We start from the raw sequence: 26,061 nt of genomic DNA on the forward strand, positions 1-26,061 counted from the left end.
CTGGGGTTCCAGTATCTTGGGTTTTGTTCTTGTCCCTTTGAGGTTCCCGGTTTGGGGTTTTACAGACCTCTTCTGTTTGATTTCATCCTGACCCTCCATCCAGTCTGCAGCCCAAGTCACTCTGTTTCCCTGTTTCCAGCTGTGTTGGACGGCTTGTCTCAGAAACCAGGGGACAGAAGGCCTGGCATGAATTACGGGCGGCCCAGGTAGAGGTACAGTCTTCGTTAGGTACATTTCATCCTTGTGCTTTGCATGTGCGGATTCATAATAAAACATAATGAATATGGTCTTATTGTTTGGAAGGGTAGGCGGGGTCTGCCGATATTGGGGTGGACGTGTTCCCCCTATTTTCTGACACCCCTGGTCAGAGCCAAAACAAATCTGACAGCTGGTACCATTTTGGTTATGTTGAGTGGGCAGGGATCGATAACCTGTCCTTATATTAACAAACGTGTCGATTGAGAAAAAAGGTTCCGTTTTTAACTAACATGTCCGTGACATTTTTCGTCGCACAATTGCACTATTTAGACAAAGATTTTTTTTTTCTTTCAAAAAAAAAAAAAAAAACATTAAAATACCAAAACAATGTAGTGAATGTCTCGAAGAGAAGTACATTTAAGTGCTGTTAACGCTTACAAACAGGTAGGCGTGCTGATATCGCATGCTAAGCTGGGTAATGCCGCAGACGAGTTTGGGGGCTCTTAGCAACGCCCGTTTTGTTTTTAGAAACACCGCTCCCCGGGTAGGTAATACATCTAAGCTTACACAAAGCAGGACATGGACATCCAGGAAAATTTAAAAAGCCAACTTCAGGATCGTGATCGTCACTTAACAGATGAAAACGTAAGCCTCCCGTGTTTTTTCCCACTTTTTTCACGAATATTACCGAATAATAGGATTGTTCTAATGTTATTGAACTTAACGCGTGAGAATGCTTTCAATGTTACACAAATTACGTGTCCTAATATTTATCCACATTTAACTATCTTGTTTTTCTGCTATATTAATACATATTGATTATCCAGTAATGCGAATGCCTAAGTCGTTTCCCCGATGTCTTCAAAAAAGAAAACTTTTAAACAGTGTTTTCTTGTGTATTTTTTTTTAGTAACAGACATTAAACATCAACAATTCCTGCATAAGAATCTATCCGAAATGTTCTATCTAAATTCTTAACTGAAATATTATTCGACTCTCCGTATCACAGTTATACTTATAATGAAGCTTTATTGACTGTAGTTGGGGGATCCAAACAGAGAAACTTATTTTATATTGTCTGTCTGTCTGTCTGTCTGTCTGTCTGTCTATCTATCTATCTATCTATCTATCTATCTATTTTTGTTTCAAGATTCAGCTCTGGGACAAGAATGAAAGAGTCTCTGCTCAGCTGGGGGCGATACAGAGTAAGCTGGATGAGACAGCTGGGTCCAAAGCTGAACTGTCCACGAAGCTCATCTTCAGCGAGGAAGAAAAATTAAAAGTATGGTTCCATAAAAGAACAACTGTTTTAAGACTGGCTGGTGATTTTCTTTCAGAAAGTGAGCTGCTGCTCAGCCACTGGCTGGTTGGACTGGTTTCTCCCAGGATCCTAGGATAACCAGGGAATTAATTTCTTTATCTATTGTATTCCTTTTAGATGTCAAAGGATGTAATTGAGGTACAGATACAGACTAACAAAATGAAGGAACGTTATGAAGCAGAGGCTTATGAGCTGAAAAATAAGGTGAGGTTTCAATGGTCAAAATGCAAAATTAAAACATTTATATGGGTTTCATAAAAGGAAGTCGTTGCTGTTGTTCTGTTTTAGTGTCATTTACTCTCCTCCTCAGATTTTGTTTTTGGAGAATCGGTTGATGGAGCTGGAGGTGGAGAAGGACAGGTCTCAGAGGGAAACCCAGTACGCCAAGGGTTGCCTGCGCGCAGCTGAGAAGAATCACAAGGAGCTGGTTGATGAGTACGTCACCCTGAAGAGCAACTACCTGGCCCTGACGGAGGAGCACGACAGGGAGGTCTCGCGGAACCAGGAGCTGAGTGAGGAGCTGCTGGAGCTTGCACAAGCACAGGATACCCTACTCAAGCGGCGCGAGGGCCAGGCTCAGCGGACGCCAGGCAGTGAGGCTGCCGCCGAGCTGGACAGGGTTCGAGAGCTGGTCAGCAGGATGTCCCAGCACAGGCTCAAGGTGTGAGCGTGTGTTTGTTGAGCATCACCGAGAGCTTAAAACTTCGTAGTAGCTGTCAGAGCCATCAGTCAATTTAAGCACAAACTGACTAAACAAGCGGCCACGTTTTAAACATCTGTGAATGACTTGTGATGCTTTCCATGCAGCCAGATGAGCTTATGGTGTCAGAGCAGGAGCGGAAAATCCTAGAGGAAAAAGTAAGTCTCTCTTTTTTATGTATATTTCATATCATTACTGGCTTCACTCAGATAGTTCCACCCTTACCATAAGCACACATTCAGTCGCAAATAGCCAGTAGTCTAAAGATAATATACTGAAGTCTAAAAAGACAAAATAAAAGAGAAATGCAAAGAGAAGAGACACAGAGACCTGCCGGGTAAACTGGCCACCCCAGAATTATTTCCTCTGTTCTCGTATGGTTTTGCTACATCCTGTCCTTTATGTAATACAAAACTCACATCTTTAAATATTCAGAATACAGAAGACCAGTGTGCCCACTGTTCTCTATAACTCACCTTCCTGACAGCTCCTTAGAAAGCAAGAGGAACTCAAAGAAGAGCTGGAGAGAATGAAGCAGCACTATGAAGGGCAGCAGCGCCACCTAGAGGACAAAATGTGAGCCTTTTTTTGTTTTGTTTCAAACCACTCGAGGTTTTAACCTGGACAAGCTTTTGACATTAATGGCATTAACCATCAAGGCTTAGGTTTGGTAAAGTGTTTCTCTTACTTGGCCTATCAGGACGGCCATGAGCAAGGAGCAACAGGAGAACAAACAAACCGTCCACAATATCCAACACCAGCTGTCCAAGCAGACTGTGGTGAGGCTATGGTCTTTTGTACATTATCCCTGTAGACTTTGTTACTTCAGCATCTAGGAGACATCTGTATTCTGAATGAATAAATTATTGAGTATGATTATAGTTACAAAGACGTACGCTACATTCACAATAGGACACTGACGTGATTCAGATCCGATTTTTTTGCCTTAATGTGGCACAAATGTTTTCAGGGCTGTGTGGATGTAGAAATACGATCATTTAAAATCAGATTTGAGTCATGTTCATATGTGGTCTTAGATTGGATATATATCTAATTCATAGCCATGAGACATGAATGAGAATGGTCAGACTGGAATTCATGTGGTCTTTTGCCTGTATGCATGTGTCATCATCAGCCAGCACTGGCACTGTGGCAAAACAATAGAGGAGAGCTGTAGCTGTGACAAAAGTCAAAAGCTGTGACAAAATTGGCGATTTAATAGATATTTGGGGAAATTAATCACTTCAAGGAAAACTAGGAGGAACCTATTGAAATCAAGTAATTTTTGAAACAATTGCCAATGAAGGAAGAAAAATAAAGAATCTTAAGTTCAAGGAGGCAAAAGACTTGAATCAGTGTAGCAGTCATGGTCATGCAAAACGTATCAGTGTGTGTATATGTGCTGTTTCGGAGGACAGCTGCATTCACATTACAGTTAGATATATGGTAGGTCACTTGTCATTATGAATGTGACCCGTCAAGATAGACAAATCTGATCTGAGCAAAAAGTCAGAATTGAACAATGAGGCTTGTAATGTAAATGTAGCCATAGATAACTGCATTGGATATAGAGCTTCAGTCCGGCTGACTTCAATGTAATGGGCTTGCAGGTTAAGTATAAGAGCACTTCTGTTTCGGTCCCGTAAACTAGGCTCTGCTTAGCTCACAGAATCAGCTAAAGGAGGTGGAGATGGAGAACTCCAGGCTGCAGCTGCAGGTGAAGGAGTTGAATGAAGAGTACCGGGCGCGGCTGCAGCGCTACCTGCAGGATTTTGCTGTGAGTGAACGTGCCGGCTGACTTCAAGCTGTGGTTTGTGTTTGGCTTGATGTGTTGGGCACACACACACACACACACACACACACACACACTACTGAGACCACTCTTTCCCAGGAACACCTGGACCAGCAGAGCAGGAATCGAGAGGCTGAGAAGGCTCCAGATGAGGGGCATACAAGGAGGTTTGTGAACAGCGTGCTGCAAGATGTGAAGACTTCTTACAGGTCCCGTGAGGAGCAGCTGGCCAGTGCTGCCCGCATGTACAAGAAGAGGCTGCGGCAAACCACCCGAGGCCACGAGGCGCTGCTCGTCGAGTACAGGCAGGCCCTCTGCATCGCTGTTCCAGTCAGCAGCACCTATACAACTCATACTTCATCAGAGGGCATCTACCTCTCACTCTCCAAAGCACTTGACAGTTTTCTCTGCTTTGGCTCCTCCCAGAATGCAAAGGGAGCAGATTCTTGCTCTTGCCGACCGTGGCCTGGTCCCGGGACCACCCGAGTCACACTTCTGCCTGTTAGACGGCGAGCTGCGGACAGACCAGGGCCAGGAGCTGCAGAGGCTGCGGGAAGACAAGGCCAGGCTGGAGCACCAGCTAAGGGACGCGTTGGAGCAGGTGCAGGTCTATAAGCACAGTGTGTTCCTATTCACTGAGCTAACAGGAAGCACATGCTACCAACACTCTTGCAGTGAGCTTAATGCTAGTTGTGGGGTCAGCACACAAATAGCAGCTCCTTCCAGCCCTGTTCAGTACTTCACCCTTCCTGCACTGCAAAAAAGATGTTAGACATCAAATGTAACTGTTCTAATGAGTATTTTTTGGTTACTCCGCTTTCATTCTACAATGTAGAGTAATTCCTGTGATTTTGTTTGTTTTTCAGAGTACCCTTCGCAGTGTCAGTTTGCTGGAGTACGTATCTGCATCATTATTTTATTTTTGCTGACTTTCATCAGTCTTTGCACCTAGAAAATCAGCACAGTATGTAGCACGTCAGGGCAGGGATCCTAGAGGTCCACAAGAGCTCCAGTCCAGATTGTTTTATACAGCCCTGTGACAGACCACTTGTCCATGATAGCTCACGTTCAGAAGATTCAGACTAAAGACCAAAGATTGACCTTGGCAACCTTAAGAATAACGTATTAATTATGAGAGATAATTATTAATTATAACGGTTAATTATAAGTTTTCTCTTAACACAAGGTCGGGAAATCCAAGGAACACCTCAGAGGAGATGTGGACTGATATCCGGAAGGAACTGAAGGATTTTGTACATTCCACGCTGGTGATTACTGACCTACTAAAATAGTTTAGTTCTCTTTTGCACTGCACCAGCAGATGAGTGTTGGAAGAATTCTGTTGACACAGACCTGAAGCTACTGGTCCTTAACAGGAGGTTCAGGAGAGGGAGCGGGCCCAGCTTCTCACCCGGGCTGCAGTGGCCGAGGGCCAGCTGTCAGAACTGCAGGATTATGTGGATAAGCACCTGGGCAGGTGATGACTGTCGCCTGCCCCTGCATGACACAGTGTGCTGTCAGAAAAAAGGGTACCGCCCTGGTGAGGTTTTGTACCCTGAGGTACAAACAACAATTAAGTACCCTCAATGATACAAAAATGTCCCCCAGAGTCCATTTCTGTACCTTAAAAGGTACATTTACCTACAGCTAAGGGTACAACTGGCAGACCCTTGAAGGTACAGCCCCAGTGACAAGTAATTGTTCTGGTAACACTTTATTTGACGGGGCACAAATATGGTATTATACTATTACTTATGCATTAATTAACCACAAACTAAGTCTTAGTTACATACTGATCTCATGTTAATTCATCATTAATGAATGGTGATGCATGTTTTATCAAGCAGTTATTATATTTGTTACTATTTCTGTTAATTCTGTAAACCTTTGTGAACCTCTGAAGGAGGAAGTCGGGAAAAACACAAGTTAAATGCTTATCTGATGCCGGCATCTTCCCCAGGTACAAAGAGGAGATCACGCACCTGCGCCACCTGCTGGACACAAAAGGAAGCCGTCCTCGCAGTGCAGTTGAGCCTAAAAGCGACCCTGGGCATCGCTCAAAGAGAAGCACTAGTCATGAGATCTGACTGGACCAGCATCATCTGCAGCACCAAACCAGTTATAGATCATATCCAGCACATGCCTCCAAACATAATTAGAAAGGAAATATAAATCTGACATATCGTTATTTTATTCAGGGTATCAAGACCGGCTGCCATTTATCATGAAACACAGCACTGTAATAATAATAATAATAATAATCGATACTTTTATTAATCCCCGTGGGGAAATTGTCTTTATGCCTCCCTCAACTTGCTCTTTGTGGAGAAAGTTGTCCATGAAGGGCAGCCACCCGTTGGGGCGCCCAGGGAGCTGGGGGTTAAGGGCCTTGCTCAGGGACCCGCAGACGTGCTGAGGCTGGGTTTGAACCAGGGGCCTTGTGATTACAGGCAGTCAGGCTACAAAAGTCTTAGGCAGTCAAAGGAATTGTTCAAAGCTATTTATCTTGGGAGTAAGTGTATATTTGCTGAGAAAAAAACATAATTTAAAATTATAATCAGAGGCGCATCTTGTCAGCAGGCAGGGCAGGCAGCTGCTTGGGGCCCCCAAGTTTACTGTTTTTTGTTAATGTCAGATTATTTATTAAAATGATGAAAAAAACTGGTTAGAGGGGGGGCCCCTGTGAATTTTTGCTTGGGGCCCCAACAGACCCTAGGATCGCCTCTGATTATAAGATATACAAATGAACAGAAACACTATAAAAATCGACAAGAATTTTTCTCTGTTCTCCATAAGGTTACTGATATCTTGTTGTATGACTTGAAGAACACAGCTCTGGTTCCCAAACCTCTCCTCAGGAGCACCCCAGCCATTCCATGTATATGTTAAATTTCATTACCAGCTCGCTCAATTAGCTAACCTAATTAAATAATTTTATGAGGCAACCATTTAATACTACTGTGTAAGTCAACAAAAACATGGGTACATTGGGTGGTTATTGTAAATACTAGGGTGACCTTAGGAGAGGTTTTGAAATGGCTGAGTTAACACACTTTCACAGAGAAAATCATAATTTTGCACCAACATGACTTTAAACATAATTTTCTTTAACTGCCAAAAACTGCATAAAACTGAATATTAAAAGCTAAGCGGTCTGTACCTAAAAGGATGTAGTCTGTTTACGTAGCCAGCACTGGAGAGAACAGTGATGTATGGTCTCTCTTTAAGACTCTTTGAAATCTTGTAACACCCTTGACATTAGTGTGGGTGCCTGCTGTGCTTTGATGAGACAGAAAAGATGTTGTTGCAGATGTTTTGGCAGTCGCTATTGCCAGACCATTAACATTTCCCTGTATCGCTTGGGAATAGTTTTCATCTTTTTCTCATCCATCCATCCATTCATCTTTTATCCGCTTATCTGGTTAAATGTGTTTACTCTTCAGACCTTTAAACCTTAAAGTTTGTCAGGCTATGTAATTTTCAAATGAGGTTTCATGGGGATAGTTCCATGCTTTTACAGTGTCCTGCATGTATCAGAAGGGGCGTGGCATCCAATTAAACTGCCCATACACACGATCCATGTCAGTATATCTATGCCTAATTCTATAGGAAGACTATATAAATATATCTAGATTTAAGATTTTTCTGACCATGAACAGTGCAAGTTGCTGTATTAGTTTAAAGTCATGTTACTGACAAAATTTGAGGAATTGCAGTATTTAGAAAAGTGTTGTTACAGAACCTCTTTCTGCCATAATTATTATGCTGAGATAGTCCTCAGCACCCCTGCTGCATACACACACCACTATCTCTCAGGAATACATGGACCAGCAAGCCAGGGACCTAGAGGCTAAGAAGGCTCCGGATGAGGGTCTTGCAAGGAGATTTGTGGACAGCGTCCCCTACACACACATACCTGCAAATCTGACCAAGATATGCATTTGGAAGATGGAAGGGTTGTTAGGCCCAGTTGTGTAAAGTCAATCAACCTTCAGCACCAAGAGTTTTATTGGGGACCATGTTTCGCCACCAGGTGGCGCTCCTACCTCAGAGGAGAAGCAGGCAGCAGAGAGCTTTGGAGGCCAAATCCAAAGAGTTTCTGAGCCTCACATTGATCCCACATCCAATCTAGAGAATAAAAGACTAACAGCTTTATTCTTCTACGGAACAGTGCACTTTTTGTCCTCTGTAACGGCTAACGGAACGAAAACTCAGAAGAACATGATTTAAAGGCCTGCACAGCGACAGCCATGGTGATCTTTGGGCACTGGGACCCACAGTGTTGGGTGGTGTAACAGATCCTTGCATTGCTCTCCTCCTGACTGAATGAAACCAGAAGCCTTTTAAATACTTTGTTCGGCACAACAAGGAAACCGCCGGGTGAGTCTGAATGGAGGTGTGGGGCGGGGGGAGGGGGTTCAGCAGCCAGAACACACAAGAGATGCTGCGAGGGGCAGTGACCCGGAGACTGCGGCCAAGCCACGTCACAGAATACGCCGGCCTTTGATACGCGGTGCGACGGGCAGCATTCCTGGAGTCGGGGAGGCTCCAGTCGGCGTGCGACATAACAGCTGTGTGCATCGGGGAAAGCGGGTGAATGCTGGCCTGAGAATCTGCACAGAAAGTGAGGGTAGATTATTCGTGTCACCCGGGGGAGATGCCAACTGTAACCCGGTGGGGAGCGGGGGGAGTAATGGGAAATGGGGTTTTGTCAGTGATACATTACGACTGAGGCCCCGTGGGAGAGAATGAGGATGAGGGGGGAAGGCAAGGGTTATGCCAACAGAGGCGCCTGTGCCAGAGACAAACGGTGCAGCCACGGGCAGCGGCCGAGATCGAGGCGGGAGCCAGGGACTGGTGGCAAGGCGGGGGGGGGGGGTGGGGGCTAGCGGGGTGAGGTTTCATCCGAGCCTGTGGGAAAGGACAGAGCTCTGAACAGCACCGAGAGGGAGCTCTATGTCCCCAGGTCTGTCGTGTTAGTGGGCGACTTACATCCTTCGCTCAAAAAGCCGAAAGAACAGCTGCAGCAGGGAAATAGCCTGTGCTGAGACTCTGTTACTGGCTGACTGCAAGGCGAGCCTATCCAATTGGCACTTGTATTGCATTACATGCACACACACACATACTCTCTCTCTCACACACACAGATTAGGAATCTATATTTTTGTGGGGACTTTAATTTCTATGGACAGAACCCAAATCCTAATAATGACGACCTTAACCCCTACCCAGCCCTAACCTTAACCATAAGTAGTCAAACAAAATACAATACTTTTGGCATTTTTCAGTTTTTTCTTGTGGGGACTGAAAAAATGGTCTGGACAAGGTAAAAATAATAGGTTTTCATCAAATTGTGGGGACATTGTAATATGCAGCCATGGAAAAAATTAAGAGACCACTCCGTATATTTAAACAAATCTGCATTTTTAAATCCTGGTTCTGCTGGCAGAAGGCTGGACTGAGCAGCAGGCTGCTTCCAGGTTCAAAATTTCTAAGACTTCAAAGAATTTCAAAGACCAGAAACCAGCCAGGTAAAGTGCGGGAGCGACAGTCTAATGCCAGAGATGACTTAACTTATTTGACAGTTTCTGATGAATGGTAGCATGACATCAAGTGACCTTCAGAAGGAATGGGAAACATTAAGTGCAGGTGTGAAGTGCACTGCTAGGGCAGGTCGTATCAGGCTCCTACAAATAGGACTGAAGTCCCATAAAGCGAGGAAGAAGCTCTTCATTAATGAGAAGCAGGGAAGAGCCAGGCTGGAGTTTGCTAAATATATATATATATTATTCACAGATGCACACCCATAAATTGAGAAATGAGTGAGACAAAAATTGTGCTGCGGACTCTCAATTTTTTTCCACGGCTGTATACATGACAGCTCCACTCACATACTGAAGAATCATATAAAATTAACAACTTTTTATTTTTTTAATTTCAAGTCATTTTCTATTGTGTGAAAAGTCAAGCACACATGGACAGAGGATGTTGCTGTGAGCCTGGGCTTTTTTTTATTGTCTTCATCTGGACGAGAGATTCGTCATTAAATTAACCGCCACTGGAAAGGAGTGTGACAGAAAGTGTCGGACATGTTTGCACACCAAGACTCATGTCTTCCAGGTTGCATATTATCCGCCCTATTCCAGCGAAGCTCCTGTCTTAGTTCTCAGAGTATGCGAGATCAACGAGCGCCTACTGTTTGAAGACCCACATCTTAAAAGCCTCTTTTCAGTTCAGTTTGGCCGTAAACTCTGGGCTCTTGTTTCGCTGTGTTTTATCATGTCTATGTTGTCAACACCGGTTGAGTCACTGCAAACATTTCTCTCAGAATGTACAGCTTCCAAAGCCACACAATAATCGAATCAATTGTGGTGGCCTTCCGCCACACAGGTTTAATGCCATTTTGTATCAAATGAACTAGATGTGGGAAGTAGGTCCCACATAATTACAATTAAATAGATTTTTGTTTAATCAACTGAATATGCTTCACAGAGTGTGAACCTGGGTGCACCAGTCTCTCTGACAGAAAGGACGCCCTCTTGTCCGGCTTCTGACATGCCTCGTTCAATGGGTGCCATTGTTTTAAGAGCTGATGCCTAATTGATATAGTATTTACTTTCCGAAACACAATTTGCATTCCCAAGAGAGCCGAGGCGAAAGCCACCAGGAAGTATGCGCGGAATGCTCTGGGAACATGCTGGAGGTGAAAGCGGAATCAATGAGGACTCAAAGGGGCTGTGTACCGCGTGTTTGTTTGTACATAATGTAATCGGAACGGACAGGCCTTGGTGAAGGAGCACCGGATGAAAGAATCTGCCACATTGGAGGATGTGAGAAAGGGAGTCTGAAGCAGGAGGCTGACAATAAACAGACATGGGCAGGAGAGGATGTCCCACATTTAGGGCACTTTATTAAAAACAACAGCAACAAAGCCATTTCTCTATAATAAGTAGCTGTTAGCACAAAAGAATTGGTATAACAAAAGATGGAAAAATCTTAATGAGCACAATTTACTGCAAATTATTTATAGGAAAAACACAACAAATTGTTGGAAAATCTAAATGAAGTAATAAAAAATGAGAAACATGATCTGTGTTAAAGAGAATAACTCTGTTAACTGTGTTAACTATGGCATGTGTTTGAGTCCCCATTCAGGGCTTTGAACCATACTCTAATAAGTGGAAAAATGAATGAACCGTGCACGTATTTTTACAGAATCTCACACGACAACATTTAAAAGCTTTTCGCACGGGTCTGAAACGCACTGGGCTCCCTTTGTACGTCTGTCTGCTTCTGTCCATCCGCAGAGCCGCGGAAACGAGAGTGACAGGAGGGATGTGGGACACCTGCTTCGCTTTCATCACGCCATGCTCTGAAATACAAATCTTGGCATTTTGGGGCAAATTGTGCCCCTCAGTGGTGCCTCTCCTGCTACCTTTTCATTGAGAAGACTGGAGAGTTAGAGAGAGTTAGGGAGAAAAAGAGAGAGAGAGAGAGAGAGAGAGGGAGCATTTATCTGGCCTGGTAAGAATGACACAGTGAGAGATGGAGAGAGGGGTAGGAAGAGTGTAAGAGGTTCAGACTGGGAGGCAGAGGGCTGCTCCTTTCATTCCCACACTCCAGGCAGTTCCCACACTGCACCACTAATCCCTGTCTTAATTAGGAGAAAATTCCAGTGGGCACGGACCTGGGACAGAGGCCCAAGGATCCAAATAGGAACAGGTGGAGTCAAGCTGGGCACATTTGCCTAGATTGAGCAGGGAGAGTGCGAGCAGGGCGGCGGGCAGAGCGGCGGGCAGAGCGGCGGGCAGAGCGGCGGGCAGAGCGGCGGGCAGAGCGACGGGCATGCTCCACCCCACCTGACCCTTACAGCCTTTGCACGTGTGCGTCAGGCGTCGCACAGCCTGCCAACCGCACGTCATCAGCCCGGTCGTGCACACCTGGGCCGCCATGACCGCCACCTGTGCCGGGTGGAGCAGGAGAGCGCGTCCCAAAACAGCTGGTGCCGTCCGAGGGGGCTGCGGGCGGGCGAGGATCCCAGCCAGAAGGGAAACACTACCCCAGTGGAAAAAAAAAAACCTGCATACTTTCTCACATACGCAATCAAAATTTTAAATTTATACCACATGAAGACAAGTGATGCGCATATTGTATCCACTCTCAGACCTACATTTTCCCACACTTTCCTGCAGATTCCTTTCTATTATTATCCTTTATTTACTATAGCATTACTGAAAATATGCTTTACATTAAACACAGTCTCACTTTAGCACAGTTTATGCTGGTCACAGCCTGCAGCCATAGGCTACTGAAGACCTTCCCCAAGCCCCCCCTCCAGCCCCCCTCTGTCACAGCCTCCACACTGACTCATTTCCATGGAGAGTTGGGCGAGGAGGCTTTCACAATGAGGTCTGAGAGACTGAAGTCAGCACTTTCATGCTGAGAGAGACAGAGAGAGGGAGAGAATGAGAGAGAGAGTGAGAGGAAGAAAGCGTCTGTAGAGCAGAACACAGTTTTAGTCCCTGTTTAGGATACTTCCAGGTTAAGAAAGCGCTAGAATGTATGTAAGGAGCCCAAAACCATCATTCATGACACAGACTGAGGAAGAGTCCAGAAATGGCAGACTTAAAGGCAAAGGTTAGAACAACCCTCAAAGGACTTTGAATAACTGGAAAGGATCACTCTCCACCCGGGAGGTGTCCTTCTACTCCGGGCAGAGAAACTTGAAACTCTATGCCTGAGAAAACATTGAAGCGGCTCTTTTAATTGGCCGACTTGCATTAAAGCAGAAAGTGACCTGGCTGTCCTCCACGGGAGCCTCTCGTCCACCCGGTAATTTGATCCATGGAAAAACGAAGAAAGTGGCCCAGTGGAGAGTGTTAAATGAACACAGGCCTTCCTGCAGCAGCTAAAAGTTACGGAAGCTGAGAATGTTATTTTGTTACTTCTGGGTACCGCAGCTATGAAAACTATCATTCGTGTTTCTTGTGAATTAATTAATGTTGCCATAAGGAAGCTGGTCGGTGTCCTGCCCATCTGGAATCCACATAGCTACAATCCATACAGCTCCAATCAGTTCCATGTTTGTCTGCAGTAGTCGACCCACAGCTGCTGTTGTGGGAAAAATGTTTCACCTTCCTGTCGACATTACTCACAAAGCCCATAGACTTCAGATGAAAGCTGGTCTTTTGGTTAACTTTGGCATATTTACAGTAATATTTTTATTCTTTTTGATATCACTCTTTAAAATGGGATTTAGTCAAGCTTTGTTTGAATGACACCCCACAAATGACACTTTTATGAAATTATGGGGGCATTAGCATGTTGCTAATTTGTTAGCATGTCATTACATGATTGCCCTGTTTGGCGCTGACTGCTGTCCACATCTCAGGACAGCCCGATCCACATAGAAGGAGTGGCTATGCAGCACCTTGGCCTTGATGTCAGATCAAACAAGTCCCAGCAAGTTCTTTCGTACTGGGGTGGGGGGGAGTGATCCATAAATTTCCAACAGGAACCCGTGTGATCCTGGAATTGGCAGCCAATCGCAGAGGATAAGGGGACTTCTGCTGGATTTAGGCGTTCCCCATTTTTGGCGGGAAGCAAGAGCTGCCCTCTTCTGCAAATCAAGACCCCTGACCCCCAAAATCAGCACCCCAGTCATCTTCATTCAAGTCCTTTATCACCACCCCTGCCCCCAACCCCCAGTGCACCAGCACCGTCATGCCACAGTGAATGATTCTCTCTCCGCTTTCTGAGGAGGATTACAGCCATCTGCAGCCTCTCCAAGGACAAAAGTGCACCAGCACTCTCACCCCAGCTCTTTAGAGGGATAACACATCCCCATAAACGTGCTCCCCGCACGGCAGCAGCTCGGCCCCCACCTCCCATGTCAGTCCCTACCCCACCCCCAGCCTCTTCTGAGCCCCGTTCTCTGGAGTCAGCCTTGTTCTGGAATGTTCTGGCCTAGCAGTGATCCGAGCGATAAGGTCATCCATCCTCACAGCCAAGTTATTAGACCCGGCAGTGGATGCTGCTTTTGTGTGTCGCCGGGATGCGTTTCAGCGCAGAAGTCATGGCAAACAAAGACGCCGGCTTGGATATGCTCCCTGAGCCAATATGTTGTCAGGGGTGATTCTGTAAACACGCCATATGTCTGACTGAGGCAGGCGTCCACAGGCACCAATACAGCTGAACCATACAGCCTCTCCTGCAAGACCCAGGATGCGGTGGAGCAAAGGTAAGACTGTAACACAGATCCCATCCTCTGTTTAAACATCTGACAGTAAAAACAAACAAATAAATGTATGGAAATGTGTTCTGTGAGCACTTTGGCTAGAAAACAAACTAGTTCATTCTACTCATTTCATCTTCATTATGGGAAACATCTTTTATTGTTATTTCCTCCAACATATTTAGTTTTATTTTTAGTAAAAGAAAAAAAAAAGCCTGATTAAAGGCACTGAGAACCAAGAGAACCTCATTTTATGCACTAATCATCACATTCCTGTTCCCGCTAATTGACCAAATCAATCACGCTGACACCCGACTGTTTTGTTTTCATTCAAGCCTTTGAATGAATGCAAATGTAAAATACCAGCTACTGAGTTTCCAAGGGACAGACTAACTGATCTCTATGCTCATTGAAAACTGAGTACTTCAAAGGCTCATTCCAGTCATATCAAAGCTACTATTTTTAGGTTAGAGGTAGGTTTTTTTTTAATTTAATTTCCTGATTGTCCAGGTAAACGTCTCAGGATGTTTTTTTTTCCAGTTTAAATCTGGAATCCAGTGGAGAGTGATGAAAGTAATAAAAACACTGCTGGGGAAACGTTCCACATGCTCCTTATACAGATTGTTAGTGCTATCATTAAAAAAAAAAAAAACACAGAGATCCACCCCCACCCCCCCAATCCTCTTCCTCCCCCCAACTCCCCCCGCCCCCCTATGAGGCACGGCCTTATCTTGTTTATCCAAAGAGGCAAAAGGCCACAGGGGTCAGTTGGGGGGGGGGACGGACTCACAGGCACAGGCAGGAGACAGGGAAGCGTGTCGCAGGGCCAGACGAACACGCACGTTACCCAATACCTGCCTGTCCGCTCAGGAACACGCTGGCGGGAAGCTCTCTCCTGGCCCAGTATGAAAGAGAAGCAGATCACAAACAGAACCATAAATTTCTTCATCCCAAAGGGATCAAACACATTTGTTCCTCATCTGTTTTCTGGAGTTAAGTACACTTATCGTACTTAACAGATACTTTTATCCAGAGCAACATACATATTTTTGGAGGAAACAGGGTCAACCAGCCCCTGGAGTATCTGGGGGTTAAGGGCCTTGCTCATGGGTCCAATGGTGACATCACTCCACAAACCCTGGGATTTGAACTGGTCACCTGCCGATCACAGGCACAGAGTCCTAACTCGCGGAGACCCACGATGCACCGGTGTTAATTTCTGCACGGCTACGAACGGCCGGATGCTCCTCAGAGTGCCGCATAAACACAGCGCTGAAGGGTGACGATTGAAAGTGCTTGTATTTTTGGGTGTGCACTTAGTGATCTGAAGAGCTCTGACCCCCTGGCCCTCCAAACTCCATCCACCCCCCCCATCTCCCACTGGGGCTAACGGAAGTCCACACCTCTCCCAGTAAACCTTCATACCCCACCCCCACAGCCCCCCACCCCCCCAGTGGCTTCCTGTTTTTGTCATCACCTCAGAGTACCTTGGCCTGGAGCTCACACACCCACACACACACACACCCACACACACACACTCTACAGGGACATGAAGACACACATATGGGGTCAAGGTGATATATAATGTGTCTTCATGTATTTCAAAAGTCTTTCACAATCCAATTTGAGGACATGAAGAATAAGCTGGTGGATCTGGAGGGGGGGTCAAAAGAAGGGAATTTGATTTCTGGTTCCATAAATCATTTTCAGAAGCCAGCGCTGCTTTCGAGTGTCCGCCAAGTGCTGGCCTGCGGGGGGCGCCGTGGCGCCCATAGATCCCCAGCGCTGTTGACGTGCCCCTGAAAGGGGGCACATGCTTATGTCTGGGCTCTCAGGGGAGGGGGATTGTGAGCTGGAGCTGGGCCAGCTTTCCCCCCCCTGAGGCCCTTTATCCGTGTGTGACCATGGATCTGTGAATGGCAGCGGTGCGGGCGAGCGGCCGGCGGGGCCACTGTGTCACCGTCTCCCCCCTAACAGCCGCAACCGTGTCCTTTAATGGGAATTTATTACTTCCTGAAACGAAAAGACGGGCCGAGTCTCAGCGATGCCGCTTTATCTCCTTTATGCTCGCACCATGGCCTCCGGGGAGCAGCTCTCCGGCACGGCCGATTCTCACGCTCTCGCACATGCACAGCCGCATTCTCACTCCTCATTCCACAGCAGATTATGTCAGGAGCAGGCAAGGGGCTCGACCGGGCAGCTGACCATCAGCTCCCACCCAAACAGGCCGGGAAGGGGCGCGGCTGTATTGTTTATAAGCCCCATTTTTAGGTATGACAGATGGAAATACTGTTGAACCACAGATGAATCTCAAGGAAGATCCCCTTTCCACACTGGAAGCTAATTTTAGATGCTTACCATGGATTTATTTACTGAAAATGAGCCTCGGGGGGGGGGGGGGGGGGGGGGTAAATTCTTAAAGCTATTTGCTTACAGCAAAATTTAATTGCACATTGAAGTTTTTTTTTTTTATTGCCGTGCAGTCTTGAGCTTCTGGAGGAAGGCAGATTAAAAAGCCTGATTTTGGTTATTTCATCTAAGGATTTCTACACAGCCACCACTTACTGAGGTATATCTGAATCCCGTGTTTAACGTCTTAACTGAGATTTAAAGATAACACAATACAAACAGTCCAAAGACGGTAACTAAGGCGGAAAAAAAACAGAGACAAGAAGGTCTTGTATAAATCTTTTATAAGACACGTCAAGTACAAACACTTTACAAGTTGAATAATGTCACTTTTTACTTCTTTTCCTGCATGAACTGCTTTTTTTTGCACAACTCCTATGTTATTTTACACACCATTAAACATATTTCATTTAAAACAGTGATTAAAACAAAACATTTATACTATAAAAACATTAAAACACAGTAAAATGGCAGTATTGAGCTTTCAAAAATGATAAAATACCTCCTAAATTTGGTATATCCCATTCCTTCAAAAATTTAGTGCATATAATATACACTCAGTGGCCAGCTTAGTAGGTCCCCCTGCTTGTTAATGGAAACGGGCCGCTCTCCCACGCAGCCAATCATGTGGCTCTTTGCCGCTCTCCCACGCAGCCAATCATGTGGCTCTTTGTCCAACTATCACAGTCGCCAAGTTGCGTGATCTAAGCGATTTTGAATGCGGTGGCTCCAGCATCTCAGAAATAATCACCTTCCTGGGATTTCAACACAGATAATGATGCAATAAACCAAAAAAAAAAAAAAAAACTCCAGCAGTTCTGTGAGCAAACACCGTGTTAATGAGCATGGTCAGGGGAGAATGGCCAGACTCGTTAAAGCTAACAGGAAGGCCACAAGTGCAAAAATAACAGCTCAGTACAACAGTGGTGTGCAGAAAGGCTTCTCTGAACACACAACTCATCTACCCTTGAAGCAGTTCTGGGGGCAAAAGTGGCTCCTAACCAGTACTGGGTAGGAGCACCTAGTGAAGAAGCCACTGAGTGTAAATTCTGCTATAACAAACATTTCTCCCACGCTATGCCCCAACTGTATTGCATTATATGGCATATTTTGGAGTAAATCTGCATACTGAACGCTCACAACTTTGACAGAAAGTCCTGCCTCACTGTAAGCAGATCCAGCTACACAGTCTGGTCATGTTATAGCAACCCATACATGTCCCTAGTTTGCTGGTGCTTCAGGCCAAACTCTAGCCCAGCTCCCCCCCCACCCCACCCCCCAGCAGACTTATTATTATTTTAATCAGCTCCTCATGATTACACCTCGATTTCAGGCGAGACGTAAAAGGACGATTCATGTATCGTAACAACAAAGGCGATAAACATCACAGTAACCAAACGCAGTCTGTGCTGCTCACTCTTCAAGACGAACCTAAAAGCCAATAACACTGATGCAGGGAAGTGCTTGAATGTAATCAACAGGACTTTAAAAAAGAAAATTAAATTATTTTAGAATCCAAAAGACACTCACAGACACACACACACAAAGCAACCAAGATGACAGCACAGAAACAAAACAAAATGTGGGTAGTTTACATACATGCGAGGGAACAGTGGAGACTTGGCTTGGGGGGGGGGGGGGGGGGGGGATAAAAAAAATCACAACCGTTTCTGTTACAGCTTTTGATGAAAAAGCTGTAACAGATGAAAAGCCCAGTTTACACCGGGAAGCCAATGTACAACTGAAAGGTGAAACGGTAAAAGCCTGAGCAGTTATGCACACCACTCTGCAGGCCCTACACCACTCTGCAGGCCCTACACCAATCTGCAGGCCCTACACCAATCTGCAGGCCCTACACCAATCTGCAGGCCCTACACCAATCTGCAGGCCCTACATCACTCTGCAGGCCCTACATCACTCTGCAGGCCCTACACCAATCTGCAGGCCCTACACCAATCTGCAGGCCCTACACCAATCTGCAGGCCCTACACCAATTTTGCCTCGCAAATTCCTAAACCACAGTGGCAGTTGGTGTTACAATTATATATTAACTTCTGATCATATCTTCTAGACTACATATAATCTGCTTTAGTTTTGGTTTCCTGGTTCAAAGCTGGCAACAGGCACCCTCGCCAAATCCCCATTCCCTTGACAGTGCAAACACCTCAAACATCATGCCCCCCCCCCCACAGACCCTCAAGAAGAGGACACACCTAGAGGGAGGAGGGCTAGCTCTTCACACAATGACGGACCCCATATTTAGACAGGACAGGCTATCACGACTCAAATTTACAAGCAGACACAAAAGACGGGGAATTTCTGCAAGACGAGTCCAGTTCTTCATGATCTCTGCTCACATTTCGGGGCTTTGGTAGGTGGGCACATGAGTGCGGAAGCCAACAAACACACCCTGTGACGTTTATGGTGGATCAAGTGGTGGTATGATTAACCTACCAAAGTCATTAACTTCCTGAGTATTTTGGACATCAAAAAAAATCTATGGTGGATCAGTGACTCCTGTAGATGTCCTGTTGTTGTTCTCAAGCTTTAAGAACAGAACTGTTGTCCAGAAAATACAAAAAGGTGCTCCTTCCTATATCCGTGACTGATACCTCATCTAGGTGACCCAGAACTTCATGGCTCTTCATCCAGAAAGTTCTTAAAATGTCTTTGGGCTCAAGAGTAATAGTACCCCTACCCCCTACCCCACCCAAGGAACTGAAAATCTCCAGGAAGCACTCTTCTGCACCAAAGCACTTGCTTATTTTGCTTTGAAGATGCATCAGTTTTCTTCGGTGATGATTCCATGAGCTCCTCTCTAGTTGAGCCTAGGAGAGCAACAGTTCCCCAGCTGATGGGGTGGGGGCAGGCCGCTACCTCCCCCACGTGGCTTTGGAGCAGACCCGCTTCGGCTCTGGTAGTTCTGGAGGGATACCTTGGCCCTCAGTCTGACGACAACTCGCAGGGAATCTGCCGGCTCTCCTTCGCCGCCTCGTAGGCTCTCAGGAAGTCCTTGTATCGTGGCGCGCAGCCCAGCCACGCCTCACCAAAATGGACACGGCCCGTGAAGAGGAAGCTGCCGGCTCCGGGCCGAACACCACACTGCAGCAGCGTCCGGATCTCGCCCCACTTAGTGAGACGGCCGCCGCCGGAGAAGAGGGCGTACTTCTGTCGGTACACCCGGGTGGCGCTGACCTTGATGACCGACACCCAGAGGTCCTTCTCATCCACCACCGAATGGATATTTCCCCGGACAACTGAATTTGAAAAAAGGAAAAAAAAGACTTGTTTTCCAAAGGCGTTCTACTTGTTGTCTAGTAACGAGCTGTATCTACAGTCAGCTAGCTATACCTATATGCAACTATGTGTCTAGATACACCAAGATCCAGTTATCTTTATGCATATCCAGCCATCTAATTGGCTATATACGTATTCCATCCACAAATCTATCTAACCACATCACTTATACCGAACCAAAATAGCAACAATTTTGATGTCATGCAACCTGGAACAGCAAGAGAAAAACAGAGACAAGGGGGGGGGGGTCGAGCAACTCACAACAAAACCTCAGGTAAGAATATACAATTAATTATACTGAATCTTTTCACTGGTGACCCAAAGAGGAATCATTTAAAAACCAAATTCTCAGTGTATCAAGTAACGCGAGCACCTGCGGTCATGAAAAAAAGAACTGGGACGTAGGGACGCGTTCCACAAGAAGAATGGATTGAAGAAACTAATACTTCCAGAAACTTCCGCCTGTGTTGCTGGCTTTCAGGCTATTTCAGGACTCTAGTTTGAGGTGGGTGGCCTGAGGTGGGGAATACGGACAGGATATGGCAGTTTCACCTCAAACACTTATTTACATAAGGGGGCAGGGAATCAATGGCATTAAGTGGGAGTCCTCCTCTCCTTCTCAACGCTGCCCTTCACCACTCTGGAGTGTTGCGTTACACGCCTTAGTCCAGGCCGTCTTTCCAAAACAGACCTGCTTTTGTTGCCGTTGCTGAATTAGCGTCACGCGCCGCTGTGAAACAGGCAGCGTGAGCGTAAACTAATAGGGCCATGTAGTTCACTTCATAAATGGATGTAATTATGTGCATATATAATGAGCAGTGGGCTGGCCCTTCCAGGGTGATCCCTGTGCTGTGCTGTGCTGTGCTTGCTCCAGGTTCGGCACAACCCGACACTGGATAACCGATGGGTGGATGGATGGGCGATGCGACTCACGATACGGAACCTACAGATCACACAACAGGGGCAAATGGAGCAGACAGTCGTGCAAGGAACCTACCAAAATCACTGGTGCAGACGGCCATCAGGATCTCTCTGTCATTACAGGGTCTGCAGGCTCCTGAAGGGTGGAAAGGACAGGGATTCAGAGGCAGATATGGGAGAAACCAGGAGATCACAGAACCACAGTATGAAGGAGGATACGATGAAACTCAAAGTGTGCAATCAGACTGCTCTTTGTTCATATATTTAATGTGAAGCAACTTTAAAGCACAAAAAGACAAACAAGCAGGACTGTAAAGCAGGGTGCAGGCCACTGTTTTTGTACAGGAAGAAGTTCAGCACCCCAGCTGAAGACAGCTGGTTTTCTGGGGGGGATTTTAGGGCAGGGGAGATGAGAGGGGTGGGGGCAGGGTGACGGTCAAGCGGCTCCACGAGCAAACCCACCCAGGCCAGACGCTTTGAAGGGGCAGTAAACACACCTCCGCCTCCCCCAGGTCTGCTACGGCACTGCCAGCTGCCCCGCCCCCCCCCGAATCAGAGCCAGTGAGACGGCAGCGTGAAGGAGTTCAAAAGATCTTAAGGGCAAAAACTTAACAACCACTTTCTCACCCTAGAAGGGCACTTCCTCTAGGATTCACGGTTTAGGGACTCAAAGGAATTCGGTGTGTGTGTGTGTCTAAGGCGGCTTCCTCCATATACAAAGAAATCGCAGGCAGGGACTGTGACCACAGCACCAGTCTTTACTTTACTTTCAGATTAGAGGGCCTGAAAAGGAAGCCATCCCTTTTTAAAGATCTCCCTGCTCCCTCCCTGTGCCGCGAGACCCCCCCCCCCCCCCCAACACTGAGGACCCTTTAATGGTGTCCACTCCCTCAGGCGTCACTCCCCCCCCCCCCAGTCACTAATCAGGCTGGGTGAATTCCTGGAGACAGGCATCCCTGCGGAGGAAAGACAAAACAAAAGAAGAGCATCCCAGCTGATGAGAGGCCTCCCCGTTGCCAGGGAAACTCAACTAATCCCAAAACCCTCATGTGCCCAAATGAAAAGCCGGGCTTCGGCCCCCCTCATACTGGGCTTTTGTTCCGCCGTCTCCCCTCTCCGCAGCAGAGAGCGAATTCTCCCCTCGCTGGGGAGGCCAGAGGGGGCGCCGATGCCCAGGCCTCTGGGGTCCTCCTGGCAACACTCCTGTTCCCCCTTCCTCCCTGGCGCACTAGAAGCAGAACCGTTCCCACGGCATTCCCCGAGAGCGGGCATGAAAAGCATGCGGCAACGTGGGGACTCAGCCAGATCAAAAGCCATTAACATAAAGGAGAATTGGGGAGTGTCAGACATCTCACCTTCACTTCTGATGGGATCCGAGTCCAGGGACAAGCGGGCATTCCAGTCGCCCCGCAGCTCGTAGCGAAAGGCGGCAATGCGCCGGCTGATGTCCTGGTGTGGAGTGGCCTGCAGGAAGAGGGCCAGCCTCTCGCCAGGCTGTCGGCTGAAGCAGCGCACCCGGGGGGGGCGCGGCTCGTCCGGCCGGTCGCCCACCAGGAGCTCCAGGACGCCGTCACGTTCTAGGTACAGCTGGGCCCCCAGGAAGCTCTCGGCCGGCTTAATGCAGGCCGTGATGTGACCCGAGGTGCTGTGACCGCTGCCCACGGGCCCCACCGCCGCAGACGGCAGGCGGGGGGACAGTGAGAGCCGCAGCGCCCCCTTAGGGTAGAGCCACTCCAGTGAGCCTTCGGCACAGTGCAGTGAAATCTGCTCAACGCTGCCTGGGTGCTGAGAAAGGCCGCTGAAGAAGGAGAGAGAAGAACGAACATCAGATCACAGCTCTCAGCTTCTAGTGGGGGGAAAAGCATTCCCTGACGCAAACACAGGACCACAACCTTCCCTACTACCTCGTCTGAGCGGCTGTGAAGGCAGACTTACAGCCCTAGCGTGAGCTCTCATGTGGCCAGAAAATTAAGTCTCCATAATGACCATCAGAAAGAATGGAAATGGTTTCCAGAGCTATGTGAAAAAATTTTAGGATCGTGGCCTAACTGTATTTCAGATGTGGCGGATGTGGTGAGAATCCCGTTCGACATCAAACAGTTCTGTAAAAGGATCTTTAAAAATACCATAAAATGGTTCTCCTCCGCAAATTCTCTGAAACAACTTTTCCCAAGCTATACTATGAGCAAGACGGAAAATCTTTTTTGTACAGATTACTATCTACAGAACAAAATAATCATCAAAAAGCCCATGTTTTACTACATTATATACACGTAATAATTATAAATAATTCAGTCTTTAATTATATGCTAAAATGTTGCGCCCTCTGTTGACGAAAGAAACTTACGACAATGCGAAGGCAACCGATATTAAAGCTCCAGTTCTACCACTAAACTTAGTCATTAAGTACTTTTCCAACCACCGACCCCGCAAAATCGCTAAATCAGATATACTGGATGACTTAGGAAGCCATAATCATAAGTGTTTTGTAATTTAACGCATTACGATTAACTTACAAAAACGTGGTAAACATGGGGTATTTTCAATTTTTTACAGCAATCGGACACAGGAAGGCCAATAACGATTTCAGATGTCATAGAAACCTTTTTCCCGGTCTCAAAGCGCTATTAGATGGAAAAGTGAGAATTTGAGCACACCATTTGAGTCCCCGGATTAGTTCACTGTCTTTTATAGCTGATCGGTTTATAGCAACATAAAATGACAACCAAGGAGCCGACTACAAAACTGTACACCTGTCGGACTGCCAAGTTGCGAAATCCAATTAGAAGTCTTACAACCGCCATTCATTTTTCTTAATTACATTCCAGTGCTAGTACGGCCGTTATAATCCTGTAATCTAGCTAATTACTGACAATGTCTTCGATCCAGAACAAGCATTACTAACGTTATAGCTTTCTGGCATTCTATTTCAACGTATTTTTCCAAACCCGGAGGGGGGTTTTAAATGATGGATTGTAAAAATGTTGTGATCACCTAGCTGAACGATGTAGCGACCGCTGTGTGGGACTAATCGTTTTTTAAAAAGTATGTAAAGGACCTAGATAATGGAAATGCGCAAACAAAACACCCCCAACCCCCCCCCCGCCCGATCCAATCCGATCTGCACCGAGAGGAGCTGTGCCTAATCGCGCCGGCAGGAGTTTTATTGCGCTGAGTCAGAGACGCCCAGCGCCGGAACTCGTCTGACCTGTTTTGAGCCAGTCTGAATGAGCAATGCAACTATTAAAGTGCATGAAAAGGAGCAGTCCGAATACAACCGTAACCAAGAAATAAAACATCACATATTATTACTAGGCACCTGTTATTAATATGCATCAATAAACCCAGAGGCAACAAGTGAATAACGAATATTGTTATATGTCTTCCAATAGTAATACCCAGAGGTTCCGGCCACATCATAAAATATATACTTGCCTCCCTTTCCAGCTGCACTGATCTTCCGAATAGCTGGAGAAAGCCATGTCAGAGATTGAACACACCATGATCCACGCTGTGTACACCCAGACGAGGTGCATTTTCTTCTCTGGATGACTAATGGAACTTTAACGCAACTGGGACCCGGGACCCAAGAAACGCCCTATGATCGCTGTCCAAACGAAGATCCTTTTCAGCAAATGACAATAAATGTATCCTCCATATCCCTCCGAATAACTCCGCAACTGTTTTCAATCCACAGATGCAATATACAGATGACTACCTACCCTTAGCAAAACTGCACAGATCACTGCCGGCGCGTACCTAGGACATAACTGCTGCGCGCTGGGTAGATGGCCGAAGTTTTGTCATGCGTGGGCAATGTCCGTCGCCCAGCTGGCCAATGAGAAGCGGCGAAACTTTAAACCATTCAGCGAACGGAAACGGGATCGCGGGGGCGGGGTTTGCATCAAGACGGAGCAGCGGGATTTAAATGACTTCACCGCAAAACCATTCAAGCACGACTGAGCCGGCGATGCGCGCATCTGCGCGCTCTGGCTTTCCGCCTGCGTTTAGCCTGTACTGTATGCGTAGGTTATGTACGCTCTATACTTGTATCCTATATGAAACATAATTTCTTGAACCTTATACCAAATACTAATTGTAAAAATATGAGGACATCAATAATAGGCCTATTGCTGTACAGAGCCATAATTTTAAGAGCAACGATCTTTAACTTTAGCTACAATCTTTATCTCTATATGTGCTGTATATAAACAGTGTAAATCAAAATTTCACAAGTCTAAGACGCCAAATACTCTAAAGAGTATATACTCCAAAAATAAATTATATTCAATCAGAATAGTTTTGCCTTTGTATATCTCCCGCAAGCAATTATATAACCTCCTGAGGCAGTAATGGAACAGCTTCATATATGAGTAAAGTCTACCATAATTTACGTGCCGATATTTCCATTATTCAAAACATAAATATTTTACCCCGAAAAGCTGGAACTATTAAAGAAATATCTAGAAAACAATTCTGTCCCACCATAAGTGAAATGAAATAGCATTTTGGTTTAAATCAAACATTACGTGCAGAGTTATAATTAAAGGCTAGCATATTTAAGCATTACGCAATACATGTTATTTTATATGACTTAATTTGTGACTGGCTGTTATGCATTTTCTATATATGTCAATTTAAATTACACTACATATGTATACGATGGAATATATTACTGACTGAAAACCCCCAGGTCAATGGCTTTTATGGGTTATGCTTTTCTGCCTCCCTTTCGGGCAACAGATGTTTTTAAGTACCTCTATTGTGTCTGCAAACTTGCCCGCCAAAAAGTTTGAATAAAAGCACAACCTCTTCAATGAGTGACCCAAGACTGCGGTTTTGATGGAGTTATGTAAATGAAGCAATTGAGATTTAGATCGACGTGTTTCCCCACAACAAAACAAAAAACGCGGGCCCAGCAGAGAGGGCGCTTGTTGAAAATGCAGCGGCAATTCTGTGCAATTGATATAAAGGGCAGGGGCGTGGGGACGGGGGTGACGTGTAATTTGGCTTCATTGCCCTAACCCCCCCCCCCCCCCACCACCCACCCACAAAAAAACAGACCTTTACATTTAAAATATTAAGTTGCGTCCCCCATATTAAATTCTCTTCTATGCCCTTGATAAGCTATTAGTAAGCGTAGTTAAGCATACAGGTATCACTGAATGAAAACACATTCACAATAAAATA

At 46.1% G+C, this 26,061-nt stretch overlaps 2 protein-coding genes across 3 annotated transcripts; one reads left to right on the plus strand and one right to left on the minus strand.

The window, feature by feature from the left end:
• Positions 1-738: 738 nt before the first annotated feature.
• On the plus strand, positions 739-7,177 carry ccdc78 (coiled-coil domain containing 78). Of its 2 annotated transcripts, XM_023819211.2 has the most exons (14): positions 739-843; positions 1,349-1,480; positions 1,637-1,723; positions 1,830-2,180; positions 2,327-2,377; positions 2,707-2,795; positions 2,920-2,998; positions 3,871-3,996; positions 4,111-4,316; positions 4,438-4,612; positions 4,878-4,906; positions 5,198-5,279; positions 5,388-5,488; positions 5,972-7,177. In XM_023819211.2, the coding sequence occupies exons 1-14, from the start codon at positions 778-780 to the stop codon at positions 6,096-6,098; spliced, it is 1,701 nt and encodes a 566-aa protein (XP_023674979.2). In that variant the 5' UTR covers positions 739-777; the 3' UTR covers positions 6,099-7,177. The 2 variants fall into 2 exon arrangements, with proteins under 2 accessions (XP_023674979.2, XP_072568935.1); XM_072712834.1 differs by lacking the exons at positions 5,198-5,279; positions 5,972-7,177 and having other exon boundaries at positions 5,333-5,472.
• A 9,743-nt stretch (positions 7,178-16,920) lies between these two features.
• Positions 16,921-24,685, minus strand: metrn (meteorin, glial cell differentiation regulator). Its single transcript, XM_023819227.2, has 4 exons — positions 24,307-24,685; positions 22,227-22,669; positions 20,948-21,007; positions 16,921-19,910 (listed from the first exon to the last, which is right to left on the minus strand). Exons 1-4 carry the CDS (start codon positions 24,405-24,407, stop codon positions 19,597-19,599), a joined length of 918 nt encoding a protein of 305 aa, XP_023674995.1. The 5' UTR covers positions 24,408-24,685; the 3' UTR covers positions 16,921-19,596.
• Positions 24,686-26,061: the final 1,376 nt, after the last annotated feature.

This window comes from Paramormyrops kingsleyae, chromosome 5 (assembly GCF_048594095.1).
Source record: "Paramormyrops kingsleyae isolate MSU_618 chromosome 5, PKINGS_0.4, whole genome shotgun sequence".
NCBI lineage: Eukaryota > Metazoa > Chordata > Actinopteri > Osteoglossiformes > Mormyridae > Paramormyrops > Paramormyrops kingsleyae.